Source organism: Bombina bombina, chromosome 5 (genome assembly GCF_027579735.1).
Source record: "Bombina bombina isolate aBomBom1 chromosome 5, aBomBom1.pri, whole genome shotgun sequence".
NCBI classification, from domain to species: domain Eukaryota; kingdom Metazoa; phylum Chordata; class Amphibia; order Anura; family Bombinatoridae; genus Bombina; species Bombina bombina.
Genome location: NC_069503.1, coordinates 483,353,643 through 483,380,610, shown reverse-complemented (window position 1 = coordinate 483,380,610; position 26,968 = coordinate 483,353,643). Strand labels below are relative to the sequence as shown.

General features: G+C 40.6%; 1 protein-coding gene across 2 annotated transcripts in view; it reads left to right on the top strand.

Annotated features, from left to right (window-relative positions):
* Positions 1 to 5,022, top strand: part of LOC128660496 (NFX1-type zinc finger-containing protein 1) — a 325,702-nt gene extending 320,680 nt beyond the window's left edge. For both annotated transcript variants that reach the window (XM_053714391.1, XM_053714390.1), the window contains exon 18: positions 1,231 to 5,022. In XM_053714391.1, coding sequence (XP_053570366.1) covers positions 1,231 to 3,510 — 2,280 coding nt within the window. In that variant the 3' untranslated portion in view covers positions 3,511 to 5,022. The remainder of the gene's footprint in view (positions 1 to 1,230) is intronic.
* The last annotated feature ends 21,946 nt before the right edge of the window (positions 5,023 to 26,968 follow it).

Genomic DNA, 26,968 nt, shown 5'->3' with positions numbered 1-26,968 from the left:
GGCTCCCCCTTGGAGCCTCAATCTTGTTCTTAAAGTTTTGCACCAGCGTCCGTTTGAGCCAATGCATTCTTTGGATATTAAGCTTTTATCGTGGAAGGTTTTATTTCTGTCGGCCATTTCTTTCGGCTCAAAGGGTGTCTGAACTGTCTGCCTTGCAGTTTTACTCTCCTTATCTTATTTTTCATGCAGATAAGGCTGTTCTTCGCACCAAGTTGGGGTTTCTTCCCAAAGTTGTATCTACTAAACATATTAACCAGGAAATTGTTCTGCCTTCTCTGTGTCCGAAACCTTCTTCGGATAAAGAACGTTTGTTACATAATTTGGACGTGGTACATGCTTTTAAGTTTGATTTGGAGGCGACTAAAGACTGTCACAAGTCTTCTGCTCTTTTTGCTTGTTTTTCTGGAAAGAATAGAGGTCAGAAAGCTTCTGCCTCTACTCTTGCTTGTTGGCTGCGAGGGGTGATTCACATGACATATGAGTCCTCTGGGAAGCAGCCTCCAGAAAGAATTAAGGCTCACTCCACCAGAGCTGTAGCCACTTCTTGGGCTTTCAAAAATGAAGCTTCTATGGAACAGATTTGCAAGGCTGCAACTTGGTCTTTCTTATATACCTTTTCAAAATGTTACAGATTTGATACTTTTAGCTCAGCTGAGGCAGCTTTTGGGAGAAAGGTTCTTCAAGTGGTGGTGCCTTCCGTTTAGGCATGCTGGTTTTTATCTCTCCCTATTCATCTGTGTCCTCTAGCTTGGGTTTTGGTTCCCAACAGTAATTAAGATGAACCCGTGGACTCACCACATCATTATAAGAAAACAAAATTTATGCTTACCTGATAAATTTATTTCTTCAAGATGTGGTGAGTCCACGGACCCACCCTTTTTGTTTTGTGGATTTTGACTAAACCTCAGACACCTCCGCACTTGGTGTTACTTTCCTTTCTCCATTTACTTTCGGTCGAATGATTGGGGTTTATGGGTAGGGAAGTGATACTTAATAGTTTTTACTGTGGTGCTCTTTGCCTCCTCCTGCTGTCGAGGAGTGGTATTCCCAACAGTAATTAAGATGAACCTGTGGACTCACCACATCTTGAAGAAATAAATTGATCAGGTAAGCATAACTTTTGTTTTACTGATAGACTATAAAAAATGTAATACAATTCATGTGCTATGTATAATCAGTCTTGGAAATTGGACATTCGTGTGTTAACTTATTTATATTTTTTACCATTAGGGCGTTTGTGCCAACCTGTATTTTGTGGACCATGATCACCTAGAAGAGCACATTAAAGAAGGCAAAAGTCACCGGAATGTGCATGAAGCTGCTTTTGTCAAATCCCTCTGTCTCTATTTTATACATCAGGGCTTTAGTCCCTCTGAGATCACCATCCTTACAACCTACTCTGGACAGCTCCGCTGCTTACAAGAGATTATGCCCAAGTCTACATTTAATGGTGTTCGAGTATGCGTGGTAGATAAATATCAAGGGGAAGAAAATGAAATTATAATCCTTTCATTGGTAAGAAGCAATTTAGAGGGAAATGTTGGCTTCCTAAAGATACCAAATCGAGTTTGTGTTGCTTTGTCCAGGGCCAAGAAAGGACTATTTTGCATAGGAAACATGCAACTACTCTCCAAGGTTCCCCTTTGGAGTAAAATTAATGAGATGCTAAAAGCAAATGGACAAATAGGAAAAGAGTTGAAACTGCAATGCCAAAATCATCCCAACAATGTATGCTATGTATCAAAATCAGAAGACTTTGAGAATGTCCCAGAAGGTGGTTGTAAAATTCCTTGTGAGTTCCGACTGCTTTGTGGACATGCTTGTACACTTCATTGCCACCCTTATGACCCAAAACATGAAGAATTCAAGTGTATGAAGCCTTGTGCTAAAAAATGTGAAAATGGCCACAAGTGCAGAAAAGTATGCAGCATGTTTTGTGGGGGATGTGAAGAGCTAGTGCAAAAGCAGATTCCTAATTGTGGACACATGCAAGATGTCCCTTGTCACATGCCTCCATCTAGATTCCACTGCACAGTACCTTGTACTAAAAGTATAGAATGTGGTCACCAATGTGTCCGAACCTGTTGGCAGGAATGCACTCGCAACTGCCCGCAAAAGATAACAGTCAATCTGGAATGTGGTCACACAATTACAACTCTTTGTTATATAAAGTCTGAAGCAGAAACTGAAGGAACTAAATTGGCATGTACGCATAAATGTGAAGAATTACTAAGTTGTGGTCACCAGTGCCCAGGGACTTGTGACATTTGTCTGAAACGAGCATCTCACATGGACTGTACAAAGCAGTGTGGCATTGTGCTCTTTTGCGGTCACAGCTGTGAACAGAAGTGCTCAACAGATTGCTTTTGCTTGCGTACCTGTGAAAGAAAATGTTTTCATGGAAAATGCTCTTCTAAATGCAGTGAGCCATGCTCCTCTTGTAATAAATCATGTGGATGGAAGTGCAAGCATGAGAAGTGCACAAAGCTTTGCTATGAGCCTTGTGATAGGGACGCTTGTGATGAACCTTGTTGGAAAAAACTTAAATGTGGTCACCCATGCATTGGGCTATGTGGGGAACCTTGTCCAAAAAAGTGCAGAAAATGTAATGCTGATGAAGTGAGTGAAATAGTTTTTGGCAAAGAAGCTGACCCACTAGCCCGTTTTGTCCAGCTGATGGATTGTTCTCACTTTTTTGAAGTAACAGAATTCACCAAATGGATGAATCAGGAGGAACCAGATCAAATGATCAAGTTTAAAACTTGCCCGACATGCTCAACACCTGTTAGGCAAAGTTTGAGGTTTGGTACTATAATCAAGAACACTTTTGCTGATCTTGAAACCATCAAAGAGAGAATCATTTACAAATGGATGAATTATTTGGAAGTAATCCTCAGTGAAAATGAAGAAATATTAAGGCACTTTCCAGCAGTTACTCAGTTAATGCAAGAAGCAGAAGGAAGTCCAATTACTTTGCGTACATTGATGCTAGCAGGTGAAAAAATACAATTCTGTCTGAAGCTTGGTGCAATCAAAGAAAAGTTGCAAGAAGCTCTGGAACCGACCCCTTTTATAGATAAACAAATTAATTTTCTTTATAACAAGGTTAAAAATGCTAAAAGTAAGCATGACCTTTTGGAACAACACTATCATTTATTATCCATATTAGCTGTTGATGTTGAGATTTTAATCCTTGAAAAAAACGTTACCATGTTTTCTCTTGAGAAAATCAAAAATCTTGTCAAGCAAAGCAGGGCTATCCAAAATAACAATGCAGCTTTTGATGCTCTAAGGGCTGAATTGAGAAATATGCCAATAGAAATGAAACTTATTAGCTTGGTAGACAACAACAAATGCATTCTCAACAATGAAATTCTGAGACAAGACTACTGGTACAAATGTTCTGCTGGACACATCTACTGTTGGTTAAAAGATAAAGACCATATGCCTGCTTGTCCACAGTGCAGCTGTGATGATGTTCAAAATGATGAAGATGATGATGAAAACTAAGATCAGTTCCTACAATGATAGATTTTAGCACATCATTTATCTCCGGTTCGACCTTAAAAAGATAGATAATCCCTTTATTACCCAATCCCCTGTTTTGCATAACTAACATGGTTATATTATTATACTTTTTACCTCTGTGATTACCTTGTATCAAAGCCTTTGCAGAATGCCCCCTTATTTCAGTTGTATTGTCAGACTTGCATTTAGCCAATCAGTGCCCTCTCACTTGTAAATTCCGGGCGTGGTCACAATGTTATCTATATCAAACACATGAAATTGCGCACTCTAGCTGTGAAAAACTGCCAAATGCAAATTTGATAACAAAAAAAGTGAATTGGAAAGTTGTTTAAAATTGCATTCCCTATCTAAATCATGAAAGTTTAATTTTGACTAGACTGTCCCTTTAAGAGCTGGCCTATCTTTGGTTCAGCACCTGGGTAGCGCTTGCTGATTGGTGACTAAATGTAGCCACCAATCAGTAAGTGATACCCAGGGTTCTGAACCAAAAATGGTCCGGCTCATAAATTTACATTTCTGCTTTTTCAGATAAAGATACCAAAAGAATGAAAAAAAAATGATAATAGGTGTAAATTAGAAAGTTGCTTAAAGTTGTATGCTCTTTCTGAATCATGATGGGATCAGTATCCCCTTAAAGGTTATTCACACAGTAGCATGTAACACTGTAATCATATGTTCTTGTGAAAGGCACATACACATAATGTTACTTAAAGGGACAGTAAAGTCAAAATTGAATTGTAATGGCTCAGATAGAACATGCAATGTTAAACAACTTTGTAATTTACTTCTGTTATGAAATTAGCTTTCTTCTCTTGGTATCCTTTGTTGAAGACTCAACCAAAGTATACTGATAGGAGTTTAGTAGTATGTACATGTCTATAACAGTCTATGGCAGCAATGTTTGTAACTATGTATAACATTTCTATAAATAATGTTGTAAACACTGCTGCCAGATGGCTATAGACATGTGCGCACTCCTGAGCTCAGCCAGCATTACTTGTTAACAAAGGATACCAAATAACTAAGCAAAATTTATTGAATAGAAATACATTGGAAAGTTCTTTAAAATATCGTGCTCTATCCAATCCATTTAAGATTAATTTTGACTTTACTTTCCCTTTAACCAATTACAAACTTTATCACCCAGTTCTTACTTACTTTGTAACATTTATTTCTAACATAACTTATGCAGTTTGGTGACAATAGGGCTGAAATATGCTTTTGTAAATATAATAAATATTTGTTTGGTGTGTGTAGACTCCAATGTCTATCCTAGTATAATTACACTTTTGTTATGTGCACATAAAAAAGTAGTAGTTTTTACTGTTCTTATTGAAGGATATTTCACCTAACTTTCCTCTTGCAGCCCTCTTTTCACAAAACCCTATTTGTAAGTTTTAATTTGCAATCTATAACATATTCTGACTTTTCTTGTAGTTGTATTCCTATTAAACATATGGTTAATATTTGTAGGCTTATTCTTATAACCCAAAACTGTATTTGTACTCTTCATTACTTTGTTTCCTTTGATTGTGTATATATATATATATGTGTGTGTGTGTGTGTGTGTGTGTATATATATATATATATATATATATATATATATATATATATATACAAAACACGGAAGGGGACTGCATTCTCAGACCAGACCGGGTACACATCCCATGACCCTGCAACATGCTCAGCCCCAGGTGCTTACTGTCACTCACAGGAAGCTGTGCTGTCCCCAGAGTCACAGGCAGTTAACCCCAGACAGGTCTGGGTGCATGAACCATAGGGAAAATTACAAAACAAATTAATACAACACACAGAGAAAGTTCAGCACTCACTTACAAGCTCTCAGCTAAGATTAAAAGCAAAAATGGAAGGGTTAGTTACCACATTTGGCAAAATGGGACAAGCCCAGGTACCATGTCAAGGTCCCTTCCAAAAACCTGGGACCCTAAAACAGCCACACAATGCAAGCTCTCAATCCAACAAACTGGGAACTAGTGAAGGGTGCACAGGCTTATGTAATCACCCCAGACATATACAAAACACGGAAGGGGACTACACTCTCAGACCGGACCGGGCACACATCCCATGACCCTGCAACATGCTCAGCCCTGGGTGCTCACTGGCACTCACAGGAAGCTGTCCCCAGAGTCACAGGCAGTTAACCCCAGACAGGTCTGGGTGCAAGAAAGATAGGGAAAATTACAAAACAAATTAATACAACATGCAGAGAAAGTCCAGCACTCACTTGCAAGCTCTCAGTTTATTATACTATACGTGTGTGTTTCTAGTGAGATTCCACAAAATCCATTCTTACATATGGGAATACATCACTTGGCCACCAGGAGGAGGCAAAGACACCCAGAGCATTTAAAAAGAACCCTCCTACTTCCCCCCCCCCCCCACCCCAGTAGTTCTTTGCCTCGCTTAGGAGATAGGCAGAGACAGAGGTGTTCTGCAGAAAAATTCTATCCTTATGTATTCTGTAGTTTTTATTTTTTTTCCCCCCTACACTGAACTCACCTCTCACAAATTTGACACAAATTGCACTTTATAAAGGGGGTTATTACCCCCTTTTTCTAACCAAGATCTTGTTAATTGGGTAAGGCCTTTCTCTTTGTCACTAGCGAATAGCTTGTGCACTTTCACCACAATTCACACCTTTTTCATCTTATTCTGAAACCATTTAATCATTTATGGATAAATACTTTCACAGTCACCCTAAAACGTCTCCTTCAGTTATGACGGGCAGACAAAGAGACAAAAAGATTAAAGTGGCTCTTGAAACTTCGACAGATGCACAATTATTTACTTCTAATCCTTCAGCTGCGACTGAGCCACTAGACATCCAATCACTAGTCATTAGTATGTCAGAAGCTCTAGCTCCTAAATTTGATATCTTAAAAAATTAGATTAAACAAGATATTGCATCTTTATCTAACGAAGTAAAACAATTCGCTCACAGACTCTCTGAGGCTGAACAAAGAATTTCAGATCTTAAGAATATCACTATGACCCATAAAACTAACCTTGAATCTACAAATAGCGTACTCTTGAAAATGCAGAGTAAAATAGAAGACCTAGAGGATCGAGCAAGAAGAAATAACTTAAGAATTATAGGGGTCCCAGAGGAAAAACAATTTGAAGACCTAGATAGGTTGCTAAAAATTACATTACCTCGGTTACTACAGATCCCGGAATCTCATCCCCAGATAGTTATTGAAAGGGCTCATAGGATAGGCACAATGACCCTGAATAAAACAAATACAAGGCCAAGGCCAATCATCGCAAAGGTCCTAAACTTTCAACACAAAGTCACACTGCTTCAAGCTTTCCGTAAACACCAACCTATATTTTTAGGCAATGTGAAAATTCTTATGTTTCAGGATTACTCTGTAGAAACAGCTGCAAAGAGGAGGGAACTTGCTCCACTCTGCACAAAATTTATAACACAGGGTGTTCAAACAACCCTACTCTACCCAGCAAGGCTGAAACTGTTGATATATGGTCGCACACATTTTTTCGAGTCTGCGCAAGACGCAGGAAAATTTTATGCTGAGATATACCCCTCAGGATAAAATCAGAACCTAGATAAAATATTGTTGGTAATTAAGATACCTTGTCTGGTATGAATGACTCGATCTTTTGAGCATAACGGTTGGGAGGGAAGTGGGGGTAAATTCCCTCTAACTGTTTGTTCTCTATTGGGGTATTGTTTTAGTGTGTTTTTTTTTTTTTTTAGAGGATGGCTACGGCGGGTAATTTTTAACTGACCTCCTGGAATATAGGAGGCCTCACAGCCCCAATTAAATGAAAACTAATACTGTCCCTTTTAAGGAAAAGTAATACTGATATTGCTTTTTTGCAAGAAACCCATTTAAAACCAGAGGAAGTTCTTAAAGGGACATTCCAGTCAAAATGTAAATGCACATAGATTTATTACATCTTTGAATAGAAACATATTTGCAATATACATGTATTGGCAAAAATGCTTCTAGTAAAAGTTATTGCTGTTTTAGTGTTAACATTTTTCTCTGCGTGTGCATGTGAGGCATAGCTAGATATTGTCGCTGCATCCACATTTTAAATACTGCAGCTGCTCAGATCATCACTGGGGCTTGTATCATGTCAGTAATTAACAAATTACAAATCTCTGAGCAAGTGCTGTGTTTAAAATGCTGGTGCACTTAAATACACTTTTGAAACAGCTATAGCTTTTATTAGAAGCCTTTTTGCTAATACATGTATATTACAAAATCGCTTCTGTTCAATACCGAAATGCACCCATGTGGTTTCCAATTTTGGCTGCAATGTCCCTTTAAGCTTAAAACGTCCTGGGTCAAGGAAGTCTTATTCTCTTCTACCTCAAAGAGAAAAAGCGGGGTAGCGATCCTCCTGGTGAAAAAAACTTTCATATGAAGTTATACATGTGGATACAGGCCACGAGGGGAGGTATCTAATGGCAAAAATTAAAATCTCGAAAACACTGTACACATTTTGTAACGTTTATGCTCCCGATGTTTTTAGTCTTCCCTTTTGGGAAACTTTACAAAATAAGCTGATAGCATATGCAGAAGGCTATCTGATACTCGGAGGAGATTTCAATATGGCTCCGCAATACCCCCTCGATAGACTGAGACAGAACCCCGTTCCTTTAAAAACCAAGAGAGACAACCTGGAGTCAAAACTATTTACTAAATTAACTCGTAATTTGAAGGTATGTTATATTTGGAGACTACAAAACCCCGATTGTAGAGATTTCACATGTCATTCTAAGGCACACAAATCACTTTCAAGAATTGACCTATTCTTGCTGGATGAAAGACTGTGTAAATTAAAGATATTAGCCGGGATTTCACCAATTACCACATCCGATCATGCTCTGATTTCTCTCGCTTTCCAGCTAAACCACTTGGTACGCAGGAATACTGGTTTCTCGTTCCCACGATACTTAGCTTCTGATCTTAAATTAAAAAATTGGCTCAATGCCAAATTTCATGAGTATGCCCTTTTTAACGGAGAACATATCTCTTCTCCTGCGTTGTTCTGGGAAACAGCCAAAGCGGTTATCAGGGGGGAAATATTAGCATACAGTATATCTAGGTCCAAGAGACTTAAGGTAAGGGAAAGGGAACTGCTGAGTGCAGTCACAAATGCATATAATCGATATATTTACCAGAAAACCTCAGAAAACTGGTCTAGATACATCTTTGCACTAGCAGAAAGAGACTCTTTTTTTCTTATATAAAGCATCTCAGAGAGATCTTAGATTGCAGGCTAAGTTATACCATTATGGAAACAAAACAGGGAAACTTCTGGCAAATCTGGTTAAATGCGAAAAAAGCTTCCCCCATAATAAATTCTATATACTCCGAAGGTAAGTATTTTAAATCAGCAGAAGACTTACTCAGGGTATTCTCAGACTACTATAAAGCTTTATATACTTCCAAAACTTCAAACAATAGGGAACGTGAAGACTTTTGGAATAAAATATCTTTTCCGTCATTAACCCCAACTTACTTGAAACCCTATACTCTCCTATCACTGAGTTAGAGATCTCTACAGCAATCCAAAATCTTGTTCTTAACAAAGCTCCGGGTCCTGATGCCCTTCCGAATTAATTCTATAAAATACTCTCACCCGCAATAACAACACATTTAACTTTATTATTTAATAATATATATATAAAAGGCAATAAGTCAACATCTGAGTTTGTTATAGTATCCCAGAAGGGGAAACAAAAGGCGCGCTACCCAAAAAGTTAAAAGTTTAAAGTGTCTGAAGTGCAAAAAAAGCTGTATGCCATAAACATTCACATACGGGTCTACCGTATTAGACTTCTGAACCCAGCCTTTGCAATTTATATTCATAGGCGATAGTCACAACAGATGTTGATGTGTGAGGCAGCTCCTCTTGATCCCGGAGTGCGGGGACAAAACTGTTTAGAAGACAAAAATGGAAAGAGGGCGCCTCATAGCATAATAAGGTTTTTTCAGGTGGATATATGCTGTTTGGAAATGCGCTTACCAAAATATGTGGCACTGTGCTGTGACCAGTGCAAATCCGCTTGCTAGCACTTAACAGTGGCTAGTACACTGGATACGATTCACCGCGCTGTGACCACCTCTCGATTGGATTGCTGCACCGTTGCGGGTATTTGTTTGCTTTTTATGTTAATGAAAGCACTGGAATAAAATAACCATAGCTGGTTGTTTCCTCAGATAAAAAGCGAATAAAAAGGCTACAATTAGTAACAATATATACACAATGTGTTTCATAAAAACGGAAGTTGTCATTAATGTTAAAACCAATGAATGATCAACAAAACTGTTCAAACTTGCTAGCCGATACAATTCACAACTGATGCATATAAAATCTTCAACATTCAAATTTATGAGTAATCCCAAGGTGGCAATTTAAACAATTTAAAACAGTAGTTCTGTCATATAGCAACAACTCTGTAAAATTGTACAGGACTCCCAAATATCTTTGTCAAACCTTAATTGAGATTCGTACAATTCATCAACTTTTATAACTGAACTATCAAACTTATGAGATCTGTATGATTTTTGATGTATAAGGAATACGCTATATTTATAGCCTTCATTTTCCTAATATATATGACACATATTGACGTACCTAACCCTCGCCTATAAATATAGCACATAACATTTTCAACAACAAAAAAATGTATATATATATATATATATATATATAAAATAAAAATAAAATTGCCCGAGATATTAGACCTCCAGAATTAGCCAGATCTATCCGGACTGTCATTTGAATGTGTATATTAAATATTTTATGTATTAATGAAATTTCTAAAAGAACCATTCTTCTACAAACATTCTAGCACATATATGTAGAGAAATAAATATGAAAAACACGTATTAACAATCGATTGTAAAATCCTCTAGTAGGAGCTAGCTCTACATTACTTCAAAAATACCAAAAGTGAATATATTGGTATTTGTGTGTATGTTTTTGTCAAACTAGCAATCTTATATGTAAAAAAGTCAAATATATATGAAAATCACATATTAGCGATCCATTATGAAATCCTCTAATGGGAGCTAGCTCTGCATTGTATCAACCATACCAAAGGTGAATGTAAAGGTGTTTGTATGTATGTTTTCTTCATACTAGCAATCTTTTATGTAAAATGGTCTAATATTGAGAGCAAACTAACAGTATGAAGCCGTGAGAATGATGTCTTTACATGGGGGGGTCTTAAGTCTATAGCTGCCAAACATTAAAAGTAAGCTAACCGTAAGAGAAGTGTTCCACTATAAAATAGCTAGGGATCTTATGGGATCATGTAGATGGTAAATTACAATTCATGTTTGTATATTCAATCATTCCCACAGACGGACCGTCTATAACTCACAGGGGTTCCTGTGAGTTCATTACTCATCTTGGGCAGGAAGCCCATATATTTGCATACACTTCTGAGGCTCCATCATGCTAATATTACTTTGAAGTAATTCACTGGCCGTATTGTATACAAAGCTCTAAACCTTTTGTTCTTCCTAAAATAACTGACAACAATTCTTTTGATGACTGAGAGAGGGGGGTTGGTTTATTCAGCCAAGACCATCTGGCAGAGTAAATATAACTGCTGTAACGGTGACATCTGGAGTTTTGAAAATAAAATTAATTATTTGGTGTACACAACCATATATATATATATTAAATAGGGGTACGGGATAAGATTTCTGTCTCATCCTCCAAAAGGCAGGTTTCTTTTGTCCCGGATGTCAAAAAGGCAAGAGAATAGACTGGCCTTCCTACATTGTGTGTTTCGTATCGTCTGACCATCGGGTGATTTTTCCAGTGCCTTTGGAAGAGATGGGAAGAGACTTCTACTCAAATCTCTTCCTTGTTCCAAAAAAGGAAGGAACTTTTTGCCCTATTCTTGGCAAGTTTTTGAGGGTCCCCTCCTTCAAGATGGAAACAGTCAGATCTATTCTCTCCCTTGTCCACCAGGGATAACACATGATCATGGTGGTTGGTGGATTTGAAAGAAGCATATCTTAACATTCCAATCCATCAAGAACATCATCAGTATCCCAGATTTGCTTTTCTGAAAAAGCACTTCCAGTTTACAGCTCTACTCTTTGGGTTGGCTATGGCTCCAAGGATTGCTGCAGATCATTATGGCCCCTTACTTGGACGATATATTGGTTCCAGCTCCATCTTTGCAGTTTGCAGCCGCTCACACAGAGAAGTTACTTTGGAACCTTCAGAATCATAGCTGGAAGGTAACTTTAGAAAAGAGTTCTCTCGTACCTCGAACAAGAGTGAGTTTTCTAGGAGTTATTATAGATTCCATGGCTATGAAGATCTTTTTAACTGAACAATGCAGAGTCAAGCTTCAGTCAGCATGTCAATCTCTGCGAGCTACCCCTCATCCTTTGATTGCTCAGTGTATTGAGGTTATGGTGTTAGTGGTAGTGGCGTCAGACGCAGTGCCGTTTACTCGCTTTCATTTGCGACATCTACAGTTGTGCATGCTTAAACAATAGAATGAAGAACATTCGGATTTGTCTCCGAAAAAAAAGCCTGGATTCAGTCACCAGGAACTCCCTGTCTTGATAGATGTCTCCTGAGCCTTTTGTGCAAAAAATTAGTTTCCTCTGCCCGTCCTGGGAAATAATAACTATGGTTGCAAGTCTATCTAGTTGGGGAGCAGTTTGGGTCTCTCAGAGAGCTTGGTCTCCGCAGGAAGCATCTCTGCCGATAAATATTCTGGAGCTCAGAACCATTTACAATGTCCTTCTGGCTTGGCTACAGTTGACTTCCATCCAGTCTATTCAATTCCAGTCAGACAATGTCACAGCAATGGTGTATGCCAACCATCAGTGGGAGACTCGCAGCTCCCTAGCAATGAAGGAGGAATCTTGCATTCTATCTTGGGTGCAGAGTCATCATTGTCTAATCTCAGCTATCCACATTCCAGGAGTGGAGATCTGAGAGGCAGACTATCTGAGCCGGCAGGTTCTTCCCTCTGAGAAATGGTCCCTAAATCAGGAGGTGTTCAATAAAATTGTCCTTCAGTGGGGATATCCGGAGATAGATCTCATCACATTCTGGCTCAATTTCAAGCTCCTGAGGTTCGGATCACGATCAAGAGATGCTTAGACGGAGGTGGTGGATGCGTTTATCTGTTCCCCCCAATAATGCGACTTCCTTGGGTGGTAGCTCAGATCAAACATGAGAGAGTTTCTGCAATTTTAATAGCTCCAGTGTGGCCACAAAGGAACTGGTACGCAGATATTGTCTGCTCCTCCATGGCGTCTTCCTCAGAGAGCGGACCTTCTGGCTCAGGGTCAGTTCTTTTACCAAAGTCTTGATTCTCTGAGGCTGACTGCATGGAAATTGAACAATTGGTTATAGCTGAAAGAGGTTTTTCTGAGTCTGTGATTGATACTCTTGTACAGGCATGCAAACCGGTCACCCGATATATCTATCATAAAGTGTGGAAGGTTAACCTTTCTTGGTGCGCTGAACGTGGCATAAGGTTAGAATTCAACGTATTCTTCAATTTCATCCGGAGGAATTTGAGAAGGGTCTCTCATCTAGTTCTATTAAGGGCCAGGTTTTGGCTCTTTCTGTTTTGTTACATAGAAAGTTGTCTAACTTGCCTGATTTTTATCCTTTGTTCAAGCCATGGTTAGAATCAGGCCAGGTTTCAAAACTATTGCTCCTCCTTGGACATTCCTCCTTAATGTTTTACAGCATTCTCCGTTTGAGCCTATGCATTTGATTGATATTAAGTTACTCTCTTGGAAGGTGTTAATTTTATTGGCATTTTCTACTGCTGGTAGAGTTTCAGAATTGTCGGCACTCCAGTGTGATCCACATTATTTGATATTTCATCAGGATAAGGCTGTGTTAAGAACTAGAACAGGTTTTCTACCTAAGGTGGGATCAATGGAAACATAAATAAGTAAATTGTTTTATAGCTGCTATGTCCTAATCTCGGTTCTTATAAAGAGAAGTTGTTGCACAATTTGGCTGTAATCAGGGCTTTAAAGTTTTACCTTCATGCTAACAAGGATTTAGTCAGTCATCAAGTTTGTTTGTTTGTTTTTTTTCTCAGGTAAGCGCAGGGATCAGAAGACTTCTGCTGTTTCTTTATCTTCTTGGATATGGAATCTTATTTGCCGGTAGTATCTGGAGGCAGGACATCCAGCTCATATAGCTGCTCATTCCACTCATTCGGTCTCTATGTCCTGGGCCTTCAAGACTAAGTCTTTAGTGGAACATATCTGCAAGGCTGCTATCAGTTTAAAGGTTTTGCATAGCAGAGTCATCTTTCAGTAGGAAGGTTCTTCAGACAGTGGTGCCTACCTACTAGGTAACTGCCAGACTTATTTTCCCGCCCTGCTCATGGTGGACTTTACAGCTTGGGTATTGATTCCCATACTTAAGGATGGATTTTGTGGACTCTCACTACCATTAGAAAGAAAACAAAATGTATTCTTACCACAAACTCTCCCGTTTTTTTTCTTGGTGGTGGCAGCCCTAGTTTGCACCTCTTCACCCTGGTTGTCTCACTTGCTTTCCTTATCCTGGGAATATGAACTACTGGGAGGGAAGGGGAAGTAGGAGGGATAGTTGAATGCTCTGGTTGGGATGTCTTTGCCTCCTCCTGGTGGCCAGGTAATGTATTCCCATATGTAAGAATCAAATTTGTGGACTCTCACTACCAAGAAAGAAAATAATTTATCAGGTAAGAATTATTAAAAAAAAAAATATTGTTGGGGCTGAGCCTGGCCACGAACGCTGATGGTTGCACATTGATAGTGCTCTGATGCCCAAATGCTCTCAGCACAAGGCTAAACACAACTATCAGCACTAAATTTAACATAAAGGAGTACAATTGACTTGGGTGAATATATACACTGGAGTGGAGGCTAAATTTGGCACGGTGACCGGATAGATAGAGGAGCGCAGGGTGAGGTCTGCAATAAAGATGGGAAAGGGCTGCAACCCGCTGATTCCTGCTTCCCTCTAAAACTATAGCCTGCCTGCGGGGGTCAGCAGAGCTAGTACAACAGATGGCCGGAATGCTAAGCAGCTGCTTAGAAGACACTTTTTGACTCAGAAGCAGAAATTGTGGGGAAGCCTTCACCGGAGCATAACCAGCTAATGGCCTTGAGAGCTGCAGGGAAATCCCGGTGCATTCCAACGGCCGACTTCATCCTAGCAGAAGGCAATACTGGTGTTGGCGGTTTCATCGTAGCAGGAGAGAACAACTTTGTGGCCGGTGAGTAGCGTCCATTGGCGCACATTGTACTTGGGCCTGGACCATATTGAGCTCTGTCACTTCAGAAGGGGAAGGCATATAGAATTGACGATCAACTACTATCAGTGTACACATAAGGGAGCAGAAGACATAAATAAGTAAAGCATATTTACACAGAGGCTTTATTACTATGCTGCATAAGACCGCTGGTGCATAAAAGTGTAAACCACGTGGCCAAAAGATAGCAGGAGCCACTAGGCCACTACATTTGCAACTGCTACACACTTTTCAAAGTCATAACACCCGCTTATAGGGCTTAGCATAGACAAGACCGCCCTACAGGGAATAAAGTGTAAACACTATAAACATGTCAAATAAGAGAGGCCCCAAACCTGACAAGGCCTTACACTCATCAAACATGAATAGCTACCTGATATCAACTGACCCAGGTCAAAGCTTGCCAAAAGACTCATTAGACCCTGCAATTATGCAAGAGACAGCTTCCTCCCACAGCACAGAACTTAAACAATATGATTATGTCACAAAAGACGATATAAGGCATTTATCATCCAAAAATGATATAAAGGAAGCCATTCTGGAAATGAGAAATATGTTTGGGGAACTTAAAAAAGACATTGCTAATATAGATCACAGAGTCACGCTTGTAGAGGAGTCACAAGAGGCACTGCGCTCTGATGTACAGCATAACTCTAGCTGCATGCAGACGCAAGAAATGACTGTTCTGAATTTGACTGAAAGGATTGAAGACCTAGAGAATAGGAGTCGACGGAACAACCTGAGGATAAGAGGTGTTCCTGAGACTGTGGCCCCAACAGAAATAAATGAGTATATTCAAAGGCTCTTTAAGTACATTAAAAATAACCCTGAGGATGAAGATGTTCATGTGGAAAGGGCTCATAGGGCCTTGCGACCTAAACCGCCTGCCAAAGCACCACCTAGAGACATTATTGTCAAGCTCCTGTCATATAGGGATAGAGAGGATATACTCCGACATGCCAGAAACAGACAGCCCCTGTCATATGAAGGAGTGGAGATTCAGGTGTATACAGATCTATGCCCTGCGACTCTACAAAAGAGGAGAGAGATGCGCTTTATTACATCGAACCTCAAAGATCACAGGATCCCATATAGATGGGGCTTCCCAACCTGTCTAAAGACGGAGTCACAGCCACATATCGCACGATATCTGACCTATCAGCTTTCAACCAAGCTCTTGGAACACAGATTAGGCCTCTGGGCCCTGCAGCAGAACCGGTACAAGGAGGAGAAAATTGCATGGAAGAAAGGGTTCCACATAGCAGAAGGCCTCTCTGAGCCTCCTATTCCTCCATTGGACAGACACGCTGCATATGCATAGGTAGCAATGCCAAGTTTGCTGTCTATCATATATAATGGATACTAAACTCAGGGCTATGATCTTCACGCCTGGCAGCTAAGTACACAGATTACTATGAATGCACACTGTTAATTTGCCATTAATAAAGTTACACTGAATTATTTATGTTGCATTAGATGTGTGTGGGTGGCTCCCAGGTTTAGGAGGGACATTAGCTGCCTGGATACAGCTACAGATATAATACTACCACAATTGCTGCTTGTAACACTGCATTGTTTGATGTCCAATATTTCAGGTTCCTGACTTCTTTGTCTTACAGTTAAGCTTACCAATTGATGTGAATGCACTTTGCCACAGGTGCTCCAGTCTGATGTAACACTCCACTAGACGACATTTCACACTGACTTAAATTTGTTACATTGGACATATGTAAGTTGATCTTGGACAAGCACGGGACACCTATGGTGTGGATGCTGTTATAGATATAATGTTACTATAGTTACTGCATTGGTTATTGCACTATTTAAATGTCTAATACACCTGTTTAATCTAAGTTAATACCAGTTTGTTGTGCTCAACATTTTATATTGCAAATCAAGGTTTAGGATTAGTACACATTTTTTATTTCTTATCACCTATTCTCAGATGGTTCTAGGTATTATATCACCCTGATCTGATTAAGCGCCCTGGCCTGCAGATTAGCTACCTTATTCATTTAGACCTTATACCCTACTTTAGGACACTTAGACCCCCTATAAAGATATCATGCAAGCGCCATACAATATGACTAGTCACCCACAACATATAACAATAGGATTACTTGAGCATAGACTAGGATAAAACATATTATCAACTGTCTAGAGCATAGGGGCTCTGACCCATGATGTTAGCAGCCCTCTAGAGAAATATCATATGAAAGTAATCAAGTAGCACTGTATCTTCAACTGAGATAGCACTGATTATCGATAGGTACTTATACAGATATAAAGCAAAGACATTGAGCAGGGGGGGTTAGAGGTGTGTATTCGGGACTATGTATGCTGAGATGATTTAATCCTCTAAGTATGCACAAGACATACAGTAACCAGTAAGGGATATAACGCTTGGTATAGTACCTTCCCTAGACACCTGGGGGGCACTGGGGTGGTTTTACAGAGCCACACATCCCCTTAGACATTACAGATAGACTATGGGCATAGATTAATAAAGTGTACATCATTGAGTTGACAAGAAAAATTAATGATATAAGTTTTGTTTATTATTAGTTGTGTTTACCTACAAGTTATAGACTTAATAGGCATAATTAATTTGCTGAGAGTATAAGGGTTACTACCCCCCCTGACTAGACTATTTGTGTTTTTTCCTGGTAGAGTCCGACTCTATATTCTTTACTCTGTTTTATCCCCATCTTTCCTTATCCTTACTAACACTATAATTTAACTAGGGATTGTTTTACCCCCCCCCCTCCTCACACTTGCTCTTCTAACCTCTGCTTTCTTCTTGTGCTCTACATCAACCACACAGGGTCTATTTCATAACCTATTCTTTTCCCCTTTTTCCCCCTTATTTTCTTTTTTTTTTCCCTCCCTCCCCTCCCTTGATCAACGCTTTACCTCCTTCTCCCATTAGCTTTATCATCTGATCTAATGGGTCCCTGAGATGCTAACCGACACAATGAGGGTCACTGGTAATCTTACCATAGACCTTATTACAATCAATGTTAAGGGATTTAATAGCCCTGGGAAAAGATCGATTGTCACCAAGGATCTTCAGAGGATGGGTGGGGACATTGTGTACCTTCAGTAGACGCATTTCACCAAATATAGAGAACCCAAATGGTATAATCAAAAATTCCCAAGAGCGCACTTTGCGTCTGGCCCGACAAAAAAAATGGGGTGGGAATCCTATTTGGGGTTGGTGTGCCTTTCCGGATGGAGCAGACTATAAAAGATCCCGATGGCAGGTATTTGGTATTAATCGGAACTTTGTATGGCAAGTATGTAACTTTTGTCAACATCTATTCCCCGAATATGGCACAAGATATATTTTTTAAAAAGCTAACAACGCCCTTTTTGGGCGGTGATTTTAATGTCTAATTTTGTCCCACATTAGATACCTCGGAGGGCTTATCTAGCACTAAATACAAAGTGGTGAAACAGATAACTAAATGTATGAGGTATTTGGTCCTCCATTCCATCTGGCCCACAATGCACCCGACTACCAAAAACTATTCATTCTATTCCCATCCCCATGGGAAATACACAAGAATCGATTACATCTTCACAGACCCGGTGGGACTATCTATCACAACCAGTAGCAATATATGCCAAATTACTTGGTCTGACCATGCCCCAGTTAGATGTACTATTGAATGGCCTGAGATACCAGTCACCCCATTTGTATGGCGACTAGATGAGTCTTTATCGGATGATCAATTATTAAAACAGAAATTAGACAGCGACATTGAGGAATATTTCTGAATTAATTCAGGAGGCGACCTAGCTGACACCACAGTGTGGGAAGCACATAAGTGTGTCCTACGGGACGTCTTGATCAGACATACGTCAGCCCTTCGTCGGGAACAGCGATTTCGTTATAACACTCTCCTTAACAAGGTAGCACAAGCCGAAACCGCCCATAAAGCGCAACCAACAGATAGCGCATTGCAGGAGGATCTTGCAGAGGCCAGGTCAGCTCTTTTGAGCTATATCCAGGCTGAGCAACAAGCTAAAGCTCTTAGGCTTCGACAGTATTCCTTCGAACAAAGTAATAAAGCAGGGAAACTCCTTGCACGGGCATTAACGCTTCAGAGACTTAAAACATATGTATATGAGGTCGCTGACCGCTCTGGTAAGAAACATCAGGAGGGGTCTGCTATTGCAGACACATTTGGAAGCTTTTACGAAACTCTATATAACTTGCACCCCATGGACCAAAAAGGACTGGGTCAAGTTCCTGGAGATATTCCAGAGAGAGCTATATTATACTATTTAAATGGAATAGAGATGCCTGGGCTGACTCGGACGGAGGCAGACCAACTCGAGGCCCCATTCACTAAAAAAGAGATTCAACTGGTGATTAAGCTCCTCCCGGGGGGTAAAAGCCCCGGTCCAGATGGGTTTGGTATGCGCTATTATAAAGTATTCTGGGACAAATTGGCACCTTGCTTACTTAAGATGTTTAATAATTTATCAGAAGGGACTGCTTTGCCAAGCTCTATGCTCGAGGCACATCTCTCAGTCATACAGAAGCCAGGGAAACCTGAAAGTCTACCCAGCAGCTATAGGCTGATCTCGCTCCTTAATTCGGACGTTAAAATTTTAGCAAATATCATAGCCAACCGCCTCGCCAAGCTTTTGCCGAAACTGATCTCCACAGACCAAGTGGGGATTGTCCCGGGCAGAGAAGCACGGGATAATACCCTTAGAGTTATACAATTGATATCATGCGCCCATAACAATTCATTAATAAAGTTACACTGTATTATTTATGTTGCATTAGATGTGTGTGGGTGGCTCCCAGGTTTAGGAGGGACATTAGCTGCCTGGATACAGCTACAGATATAATACTACCACAGTTGCTGCTTGTAACACTGCATTGTTTGATGTCCAATATTTCAGGTTCCTGACTTCTTTGTCTTACAGTTAAGCTTATCAATTGTTGTGACTGCACTTTGCCACAGGTGCTCCAGTTTGATGTAACACTCCACTAGACATTTCACACTGACTTAAATTTGTTACATTGGACATATGTAAGTTGATCTTGGACAAGCACGGGACACCTATGGTGTGGATGCTGTTATAGATATAATGTTACTATAGTTACTGCATTGACATTTAAATGTCTAATACACCTGTTTAATCTAAGTTAATACCAGTTTGTTGTGCTCAACATTTTATATTGCAAATCAAGGTTTAGGATTAGTACACATTTATTTCTTATCACCTATTGTCAGATGGTTCTAGGTATTATATCACCCTGATCTGATTAAGCGCCCTGGCCTGCAGATTAGCTACCTTAGCCATTTAGACCTTATACCCTACTTTAGGACACTTAGACCCCCTATAAAGATATCATCCAAGCGCCATACGATATGACTAGTCACCCACCACATATAACAATAGGATTACTTGAGCATAGACTAGGATAAAACATATTATCAACTGTCTAGAGCATAGGGGCTCTGCCCCATGATAGCAGCCCTCTAGAGAAATATCATATGAAAGTAATCAAGTAGCACTGTATCTTCAACTGAGATAGCACTGATTATCGATAGGTACTTATACAGATATAAAGCAAAGACATTGAGCAGGGGGGGTTAGAGGTGTGTATCCGGGACTATGTATGCTGAGATGATTTAATCCTCTAAGTATGCACAAGACATACAGTAGCCAGTAAGGGATATAACGCTTGGTATGGTATCTTCCCTAGACACCTGGGGGGCACTGGGGTGGTTTTACAGAACCACACATCCCCTTAGACATTACAGATAGACTATGGGCATAGATAAATAAAGTGTACATCATTGAGTTGTCAAGAAAAATTTATGATATAAGTTTTGTTTATTATTAGTTGTGTTTGCCTACAAGTTATAGACTTAATAGGCATAATTCATTTGCTGAGAGTATAAGGGTTACTACCCCCCTGACTAGACTATTTGTATTTTTTCCTGGTAGAGTCCGACTCTATATTCTTTACTCTGTTTTATCCCCATCTTTCCTTATCCTTACTAACACTATAATTTAACTAGGGATTGTTTTATTCCCCCCTCCTCACACTTGCTCTTCTAACCTCTGCTTTCTTCTTGTGCTCTACATCGACCACACCGGGTCTATTTCATAACCTATTCTTTTCCCCTTTTTCCCCCTTATTTCCTTTTTTTTTTCCTTCCTCCCTCCCCTCCCTTGATCAATGCTTTACCTCCCTCTCCCATTAGCTTTATCATCTGATCTGATCGGTCCCTGAGTTGCTAACCGACACAATGAGGGTCACTGGTAATCTTACCATAGACCTTATTACAATCAATGTTAAGGGATTTAATAGCCCTGGGAAAAGATCGATTGTCACCAAGGATCTTCAGAAGATGGGTGGGGACATTGTGTACCTTCAGGAGACGCATTTCTCCAAATATAGAGAACTCAAATGGTATAATCAAAAATTCCCAACAGCGCACTTTGCGTCTGGCCCGACAAAAAAAAATGGGGTGGGAATCCTATTTGGGGTTGGTGTGCCTTTCTGGATAGAGCAGACTATAAAAGATCCTGATGGCAGGTATTTGATATTAATCGGAACTTTGTATGGCAAGTATGTAACTTTTGTCAACATCTATTCCCCGAATATGTCACAAGATATATTTTTTAAAAAGCTAACAAACAAAAATTTTGAAACCCAAAAGGGGATTATCTTTTTGGGAGGTGATTTTAATGTCTCATTTTGTCCCACATTAGATACCTCGGATGGCTTATCTAGCACTAAATACAAAGTGGTGAAACAGATAACTAAATGTATGAGGGATTTGGTCCTCCATGACATCTGGCGCACAATGCACCCGACTACCAAAAACTATTCATTCTATTCCCATCCCCATGGGAAATACACAAGAATTGATTACATCTTCACAGACCTGGCGGGACTATCTATCACAACCAGTAGCAATATATGCCAAATATATATATGTACTATATGTACTATTGAATGGCCTGAGATACCAGTCACCCCATTTGTATGGCGACTAGATGAGTCTTTATTGGATGATCAATTATTAAAACAGAAATTAGACAGCGACATTGAGGAATATTTCTGCATTAATTCAGGAGGCGACCTAGCTGACACCACAGTGTGGGAAGCACATAAGTGTGTCCTACGGGACGTCTTGATCAGACATACGTCAGTCCTTCATCGGGAACAGCGATCTCGTTATAACACTCTCCTTAAAAAGGTAGCACAAGCCGAAACGGCGCATAAAGCGCAACCAACAGATAGCGCATTGCAGGAGGATCTTGCCGAGGCCAAGTGAGCTCTTTTGAGCTATATCCAAGCTGAGTAACAAGCTAAAGCTCTTAGGCTTCAACAGTATTACTTCAAACAAAGTAATAAAACAGGGAAACCCCTTGCACGGGCATTAACGCGTCAGAGACTTAAAACATATGTATATGAGGTCGCTGACCGCTCTGGTAAGAAACATCAGGAGGGGTCTGCTATTGCAGACACATTTGAAAGCTTTTAAGAAACTCTATATAACTTGCACCCCATGGACCAAAAAGGACTGGGTCAAGTTCCTGGAGATATTCCAGAGAGAGCTATATTAGACTATTTAAATGGAATAGAGATGACTGGGCTGACGCGGATGGAGGCAGACCAACTCGAGGCCCCATTCACTATAAAAGAGATTAAACTGGCGATTAAGCTCCTCCCGGGGGGTAAAAGCCCCAGTCCAGATGGATTTGGTATGCGCTATTATAAAGTATTCTCGGACAAATTGGCACCTCGCTTACTTAAGATGTTTAATCATTTATCAGAAGGGACTGCTTTGCCAAGCTCTATGCTCGAGGCACATCTCTCAGTCATACATAAGCCAGGGAAACCTGAAAGTCAATCCAGCAGCTATAGGCCGATCTCGCTCCTTAATTCGGACGTTAAAATTTTAGCAAATATCATAGCCAACCGCCTCGCCAAGCTTTTGCCGCAACTGATCTCCACAGACCAAGTGGGGTTTGTACCGGGCAGAGAAGCACGGTATAATACCCTTAGAGTTATAGAATTGATATCATGCGCCCATAACAATTCAGCTCCGTTGGCCTTAGTGTCCACGGATGCTGAAAAAGCTTTTGATCGGGTCAATTGGCTATTTATGCGACACACTTTGGCTAAGCTGGGATTTGGCAATGGCATTATACGCACGATCTTCTCGTTATACTCAACGCCAAGTGCTAGGGTGCAAGTTAATGGCATGTTTTCAAAGCTTTTTCAGATTACGAACGGGACGAGACAGGGGTGTCCCTCCCGGGGGGTAAAAGCCCCAGTCCAGATGGATTTGGTATGCACTATTATAAAGTATTCTCGGACAAATTGGCACCTCGCTTACTTAAGATGTTTAATCATTTATCAGAAGGGACTGCTTTGCCAAGCTCTATGCTCGAGGCACATCTCTCAGTCATACATAAGCCAGGGAAACCTGAAAGTCAATCCAGCAGCTATAGGCCGATCTCGCTCCTTAATTCGGACATTAAAATTTTAGCAAATATCATAGCCAACCGCCTCGCCAAGCTTTTGCCGCAACTGATCTCTACAGACCAAGTGGGGTTTGTACCGGGCAGAGAAGCACGGTATAATACCCTTAGAGTTATAGAATTGATATCATGCGCCCATAACAATTCAGCTCCGTTGGCCTTAGTGTCCACGGATGCTGAAAAAGCTTTTGATCGGGTCAATTGGCTATTTATGCGACACACTTTGGCTAAGCTGGGATTTGGCAATGGCATTATACGCACGATCTTCTCGTTATACTCAACGCCAAGTGCTAGGGTGCAAGTTAATGGCATGTTTTCAAAGCTTTTTCAGATTACGAACGGGACGAGACAGGGGTGTCCCCTGTCTCCCTTACTATTCGCTCTGGTGATAGAGACTCTGGCTTGTAAAATCTGCAGTAATCCTAACATTTCAGGGCTAGTAGTCGGTCAAAAAGAGCACAAATTGGCTATGTATGCAGATGACATCCTAGTGATGTTATCTGACACGTCTATCTCATTGCCAGCCTTATTGGCAGAGTTTGCAGAGTTTGGAAAAGTTTCAGACTTTCTACTCAATCTATCTAAGTCCAAAATCATGAATATATTTATGCCGGCTGATACCTTTCGAGAGGCATGTACCCTCTGCCCACTTAGTGTAGCGAAACATCGTTTGAAGTATCTCGGGATCTTCCTGACTCAAATAGTTTATGACATTGTAGACATGAACTACAAGCTGATTAGAGATGCTGACTGCTCTGGTAAGAAACATCAGGAGGGGTCTGCTATTGCAGACACATTTGAAAGCTTTTACGAAACTCTATATAACTTGCACCCCATGGACCAAAAAGGACTGGGTCAAGTTCCTGGAGATATTCCAGAGAGAGCTATATTAGACTATTTAAATGGAATAGAGATGACTGGGCTGACGCGGATGGAGGCAGACCAACTCGAGGCCCCATTCACTATAAAAGAGATTAAACTGGCGATTAAGCTCCTCCCGGGGGGTAAAAGCCCCAGTCCAGATGGATTTGGTATGCGCTATTATAAAGTATTCTCGGACAAATTGGCACCTCGCTTACTTAAGATGTTTAATCATTTATCAGAAGGGACTGCTTTGCCAAGCTCTATGCTCGAGGCACATCTCTCAGTCATACATAAGCCAGGGAAACCTGAAAGTCAATCCAGCAGCTATAGGCCGATCTCGCTCCTTAATTCGGACGTTAAAATTTTAGCAAATATCATAGCCAACCGCCTCGCCAAGCTTTTGCCGCAACTGATCTCCACAGACCAAGTGGGGTTTGTACCGGGCAGAGAAGCACGGTATAATACCCTTAGAGTTATAGAATTGATATCATGCGCCCATAACAATTCAGCTCCGTTGGCCTTAGTGTCCACGGATGCTGAAAAAGCTTTTGATCGGGTCAATTGGCTATTTATGCGACACACTTTGGCTAAGCTGGGATTTGGCAATGGCATTATACGCACGATCTTCTCGTTATACTCAACGCCAAGTGCTAGGGTGCAAGTTAATGGCATGTTTTCAAAGCTTTTTCAGATTACGAACGGGACGAGACAGGGGTGTCCCCTGTCTCCCTTACTATTCGCTCTGGTGATAGAGACTCTGGCTTGTAAAACATTTCAGGGCTAGTAGTCGGTCAAAAAGAGCACAAATTGGCTATGTATGCAGATGACGTCCTAGTGATGTTATCTGACACGTCTATCTCATTGCCAGCCTTATTGGCAGAGTTTGCAGAGCTTGGAAAAGTTTCAGACTTTCTACTCAATCTATCTAAGTCCAAAATCATGAATATATTTATGCCGGCTGATACCTTTCGAGAGGCATGTACCCTCTGCCCACTTAGTGTAGCGAAACATCGTTTGAAGTATCTCGGGATCTTCCTGACTCAAATAGTTTATGACATTGTAGACATGAACTACAAGCTGATTAGAGATGCAGTGACAGATGATATGACCAAATGGAATGGGTCGAATTCATGCGGTCAAAATGAATGTTTTGTCTAGGGTTCTCTATGTAATGCAAGCAATTCCTCTCTTATCAGCAGTACCCCTTATCCACCAGATCCAATCAGAAATAGAGGCATGTGTCTGAAACAGCATAAGGCCGAGAATCAGGAAGAAAACAATGTACCTACCTAGAGACAGAGGGGGAGCAGGAGTCCCCCTATTGAAAATGTGCTTTAAAGCAATAAACGTCCAGCGATTAGTTCACTGGTGTCACAACAAAGCAGATAGAGCTTGGGTTGACTTGGACCGTGAAATCCTGCAGAGGGGTAACGTAGGCACGCTTGTGTGGATATCGGTTGAGAACCGGACCTCGCTGATTCATCAATACCCCTTATTAGACGATGTCTTCTGTATATGGGATTCCTTGGTCAAACAAGACAAATTTATTTCTTCCAAACCATCAAAGGTAACACCGGTTTTTGAAAATCTAGACAATGCCTTGGCAAATAGAGTACAATCCCCGAGACGCATATATACTTTAGCAGATGCAGCCATATTTAATGTTTTCCACGAAGGGAAGATTCAGACTCAGGAGAATTTAAAAAAGTGGGATCGGTGGCTGTTTTTTTCTTGGTTCAGAGTAGCACAGCTCCATCACTATGATAATGGACATAAAGACATAACTTTCTTCACAAGAGAGAAAACATCCTTTGAATATATATGTACAATGGCTCAGCCACCTGGTCATTTGATTTCCCACCTGTATAAGTTACTGCTGGCGGGAAACGAAGAGACACTGCCCTCCTATGTAGATGCATGGCGAGCAGATCTCAATTTAAATATTACCCCAAAAGATTGGCTGCAGATCTTTAACAAAGCAAAGAAAGCCTCAGTCTCTATGAGACTACAAGAGATGCACTTTAAATTCTTAAGCCGGTGGTATCTGACCCCACAGAGGCTGCATAAGATCTACCCGCAGACAAATGGAGAGTGCTGGAGAGGCTGTGGAGAGAAGGGATCAATACTACACGTTTGGTGGACATGTCCGCGAATACAAGTGTTCTGGGAGAGAGTATTTTTGGAAAGAAGTCGGCTTCTCGAGGTGATTCTGCCCCCGAACCCGCAATACTTGATATACTATGCCCTCCCCAAAATAGTAGTGGAAGCGAAACACAGGCTTTTTCTACTGATTCTGAACTGCGCTAAGGGTTTAATCCCAAAATATTGGAAATCAGTAAATGTGTCGAGCTTAAATGAGTGGAAACAAGGGGTTAAAGATCTGCTTGGTCTGGAGAGGTATCACTACCTTAAAGCTGGGAAACTAGCTATGCATGAACACATGGTCCTGGTATGGGAAGGCAAGAATATATGAGAGTCCAAAGAGAAAATAATTAATTTGGTTAGCGCAAAGTCGCGGATCCTGGAGGTGCACACGTCTACTTGTTCTTGGGGGGGGGTTGAGATGAAGGCAAATGTGAGAACAAAACCTTGTAACAAGCTTATCAGAATGGATAATAGGAGTAGATCGCCTGTAGTGGTGGTCCTCCCAGGATAATCTACACAATATGTCACTCTGCAAGAAGCATCTAGGTCAGAGAATGACATGAATGCAATCTACTAAAGAAAACCTAACCAATA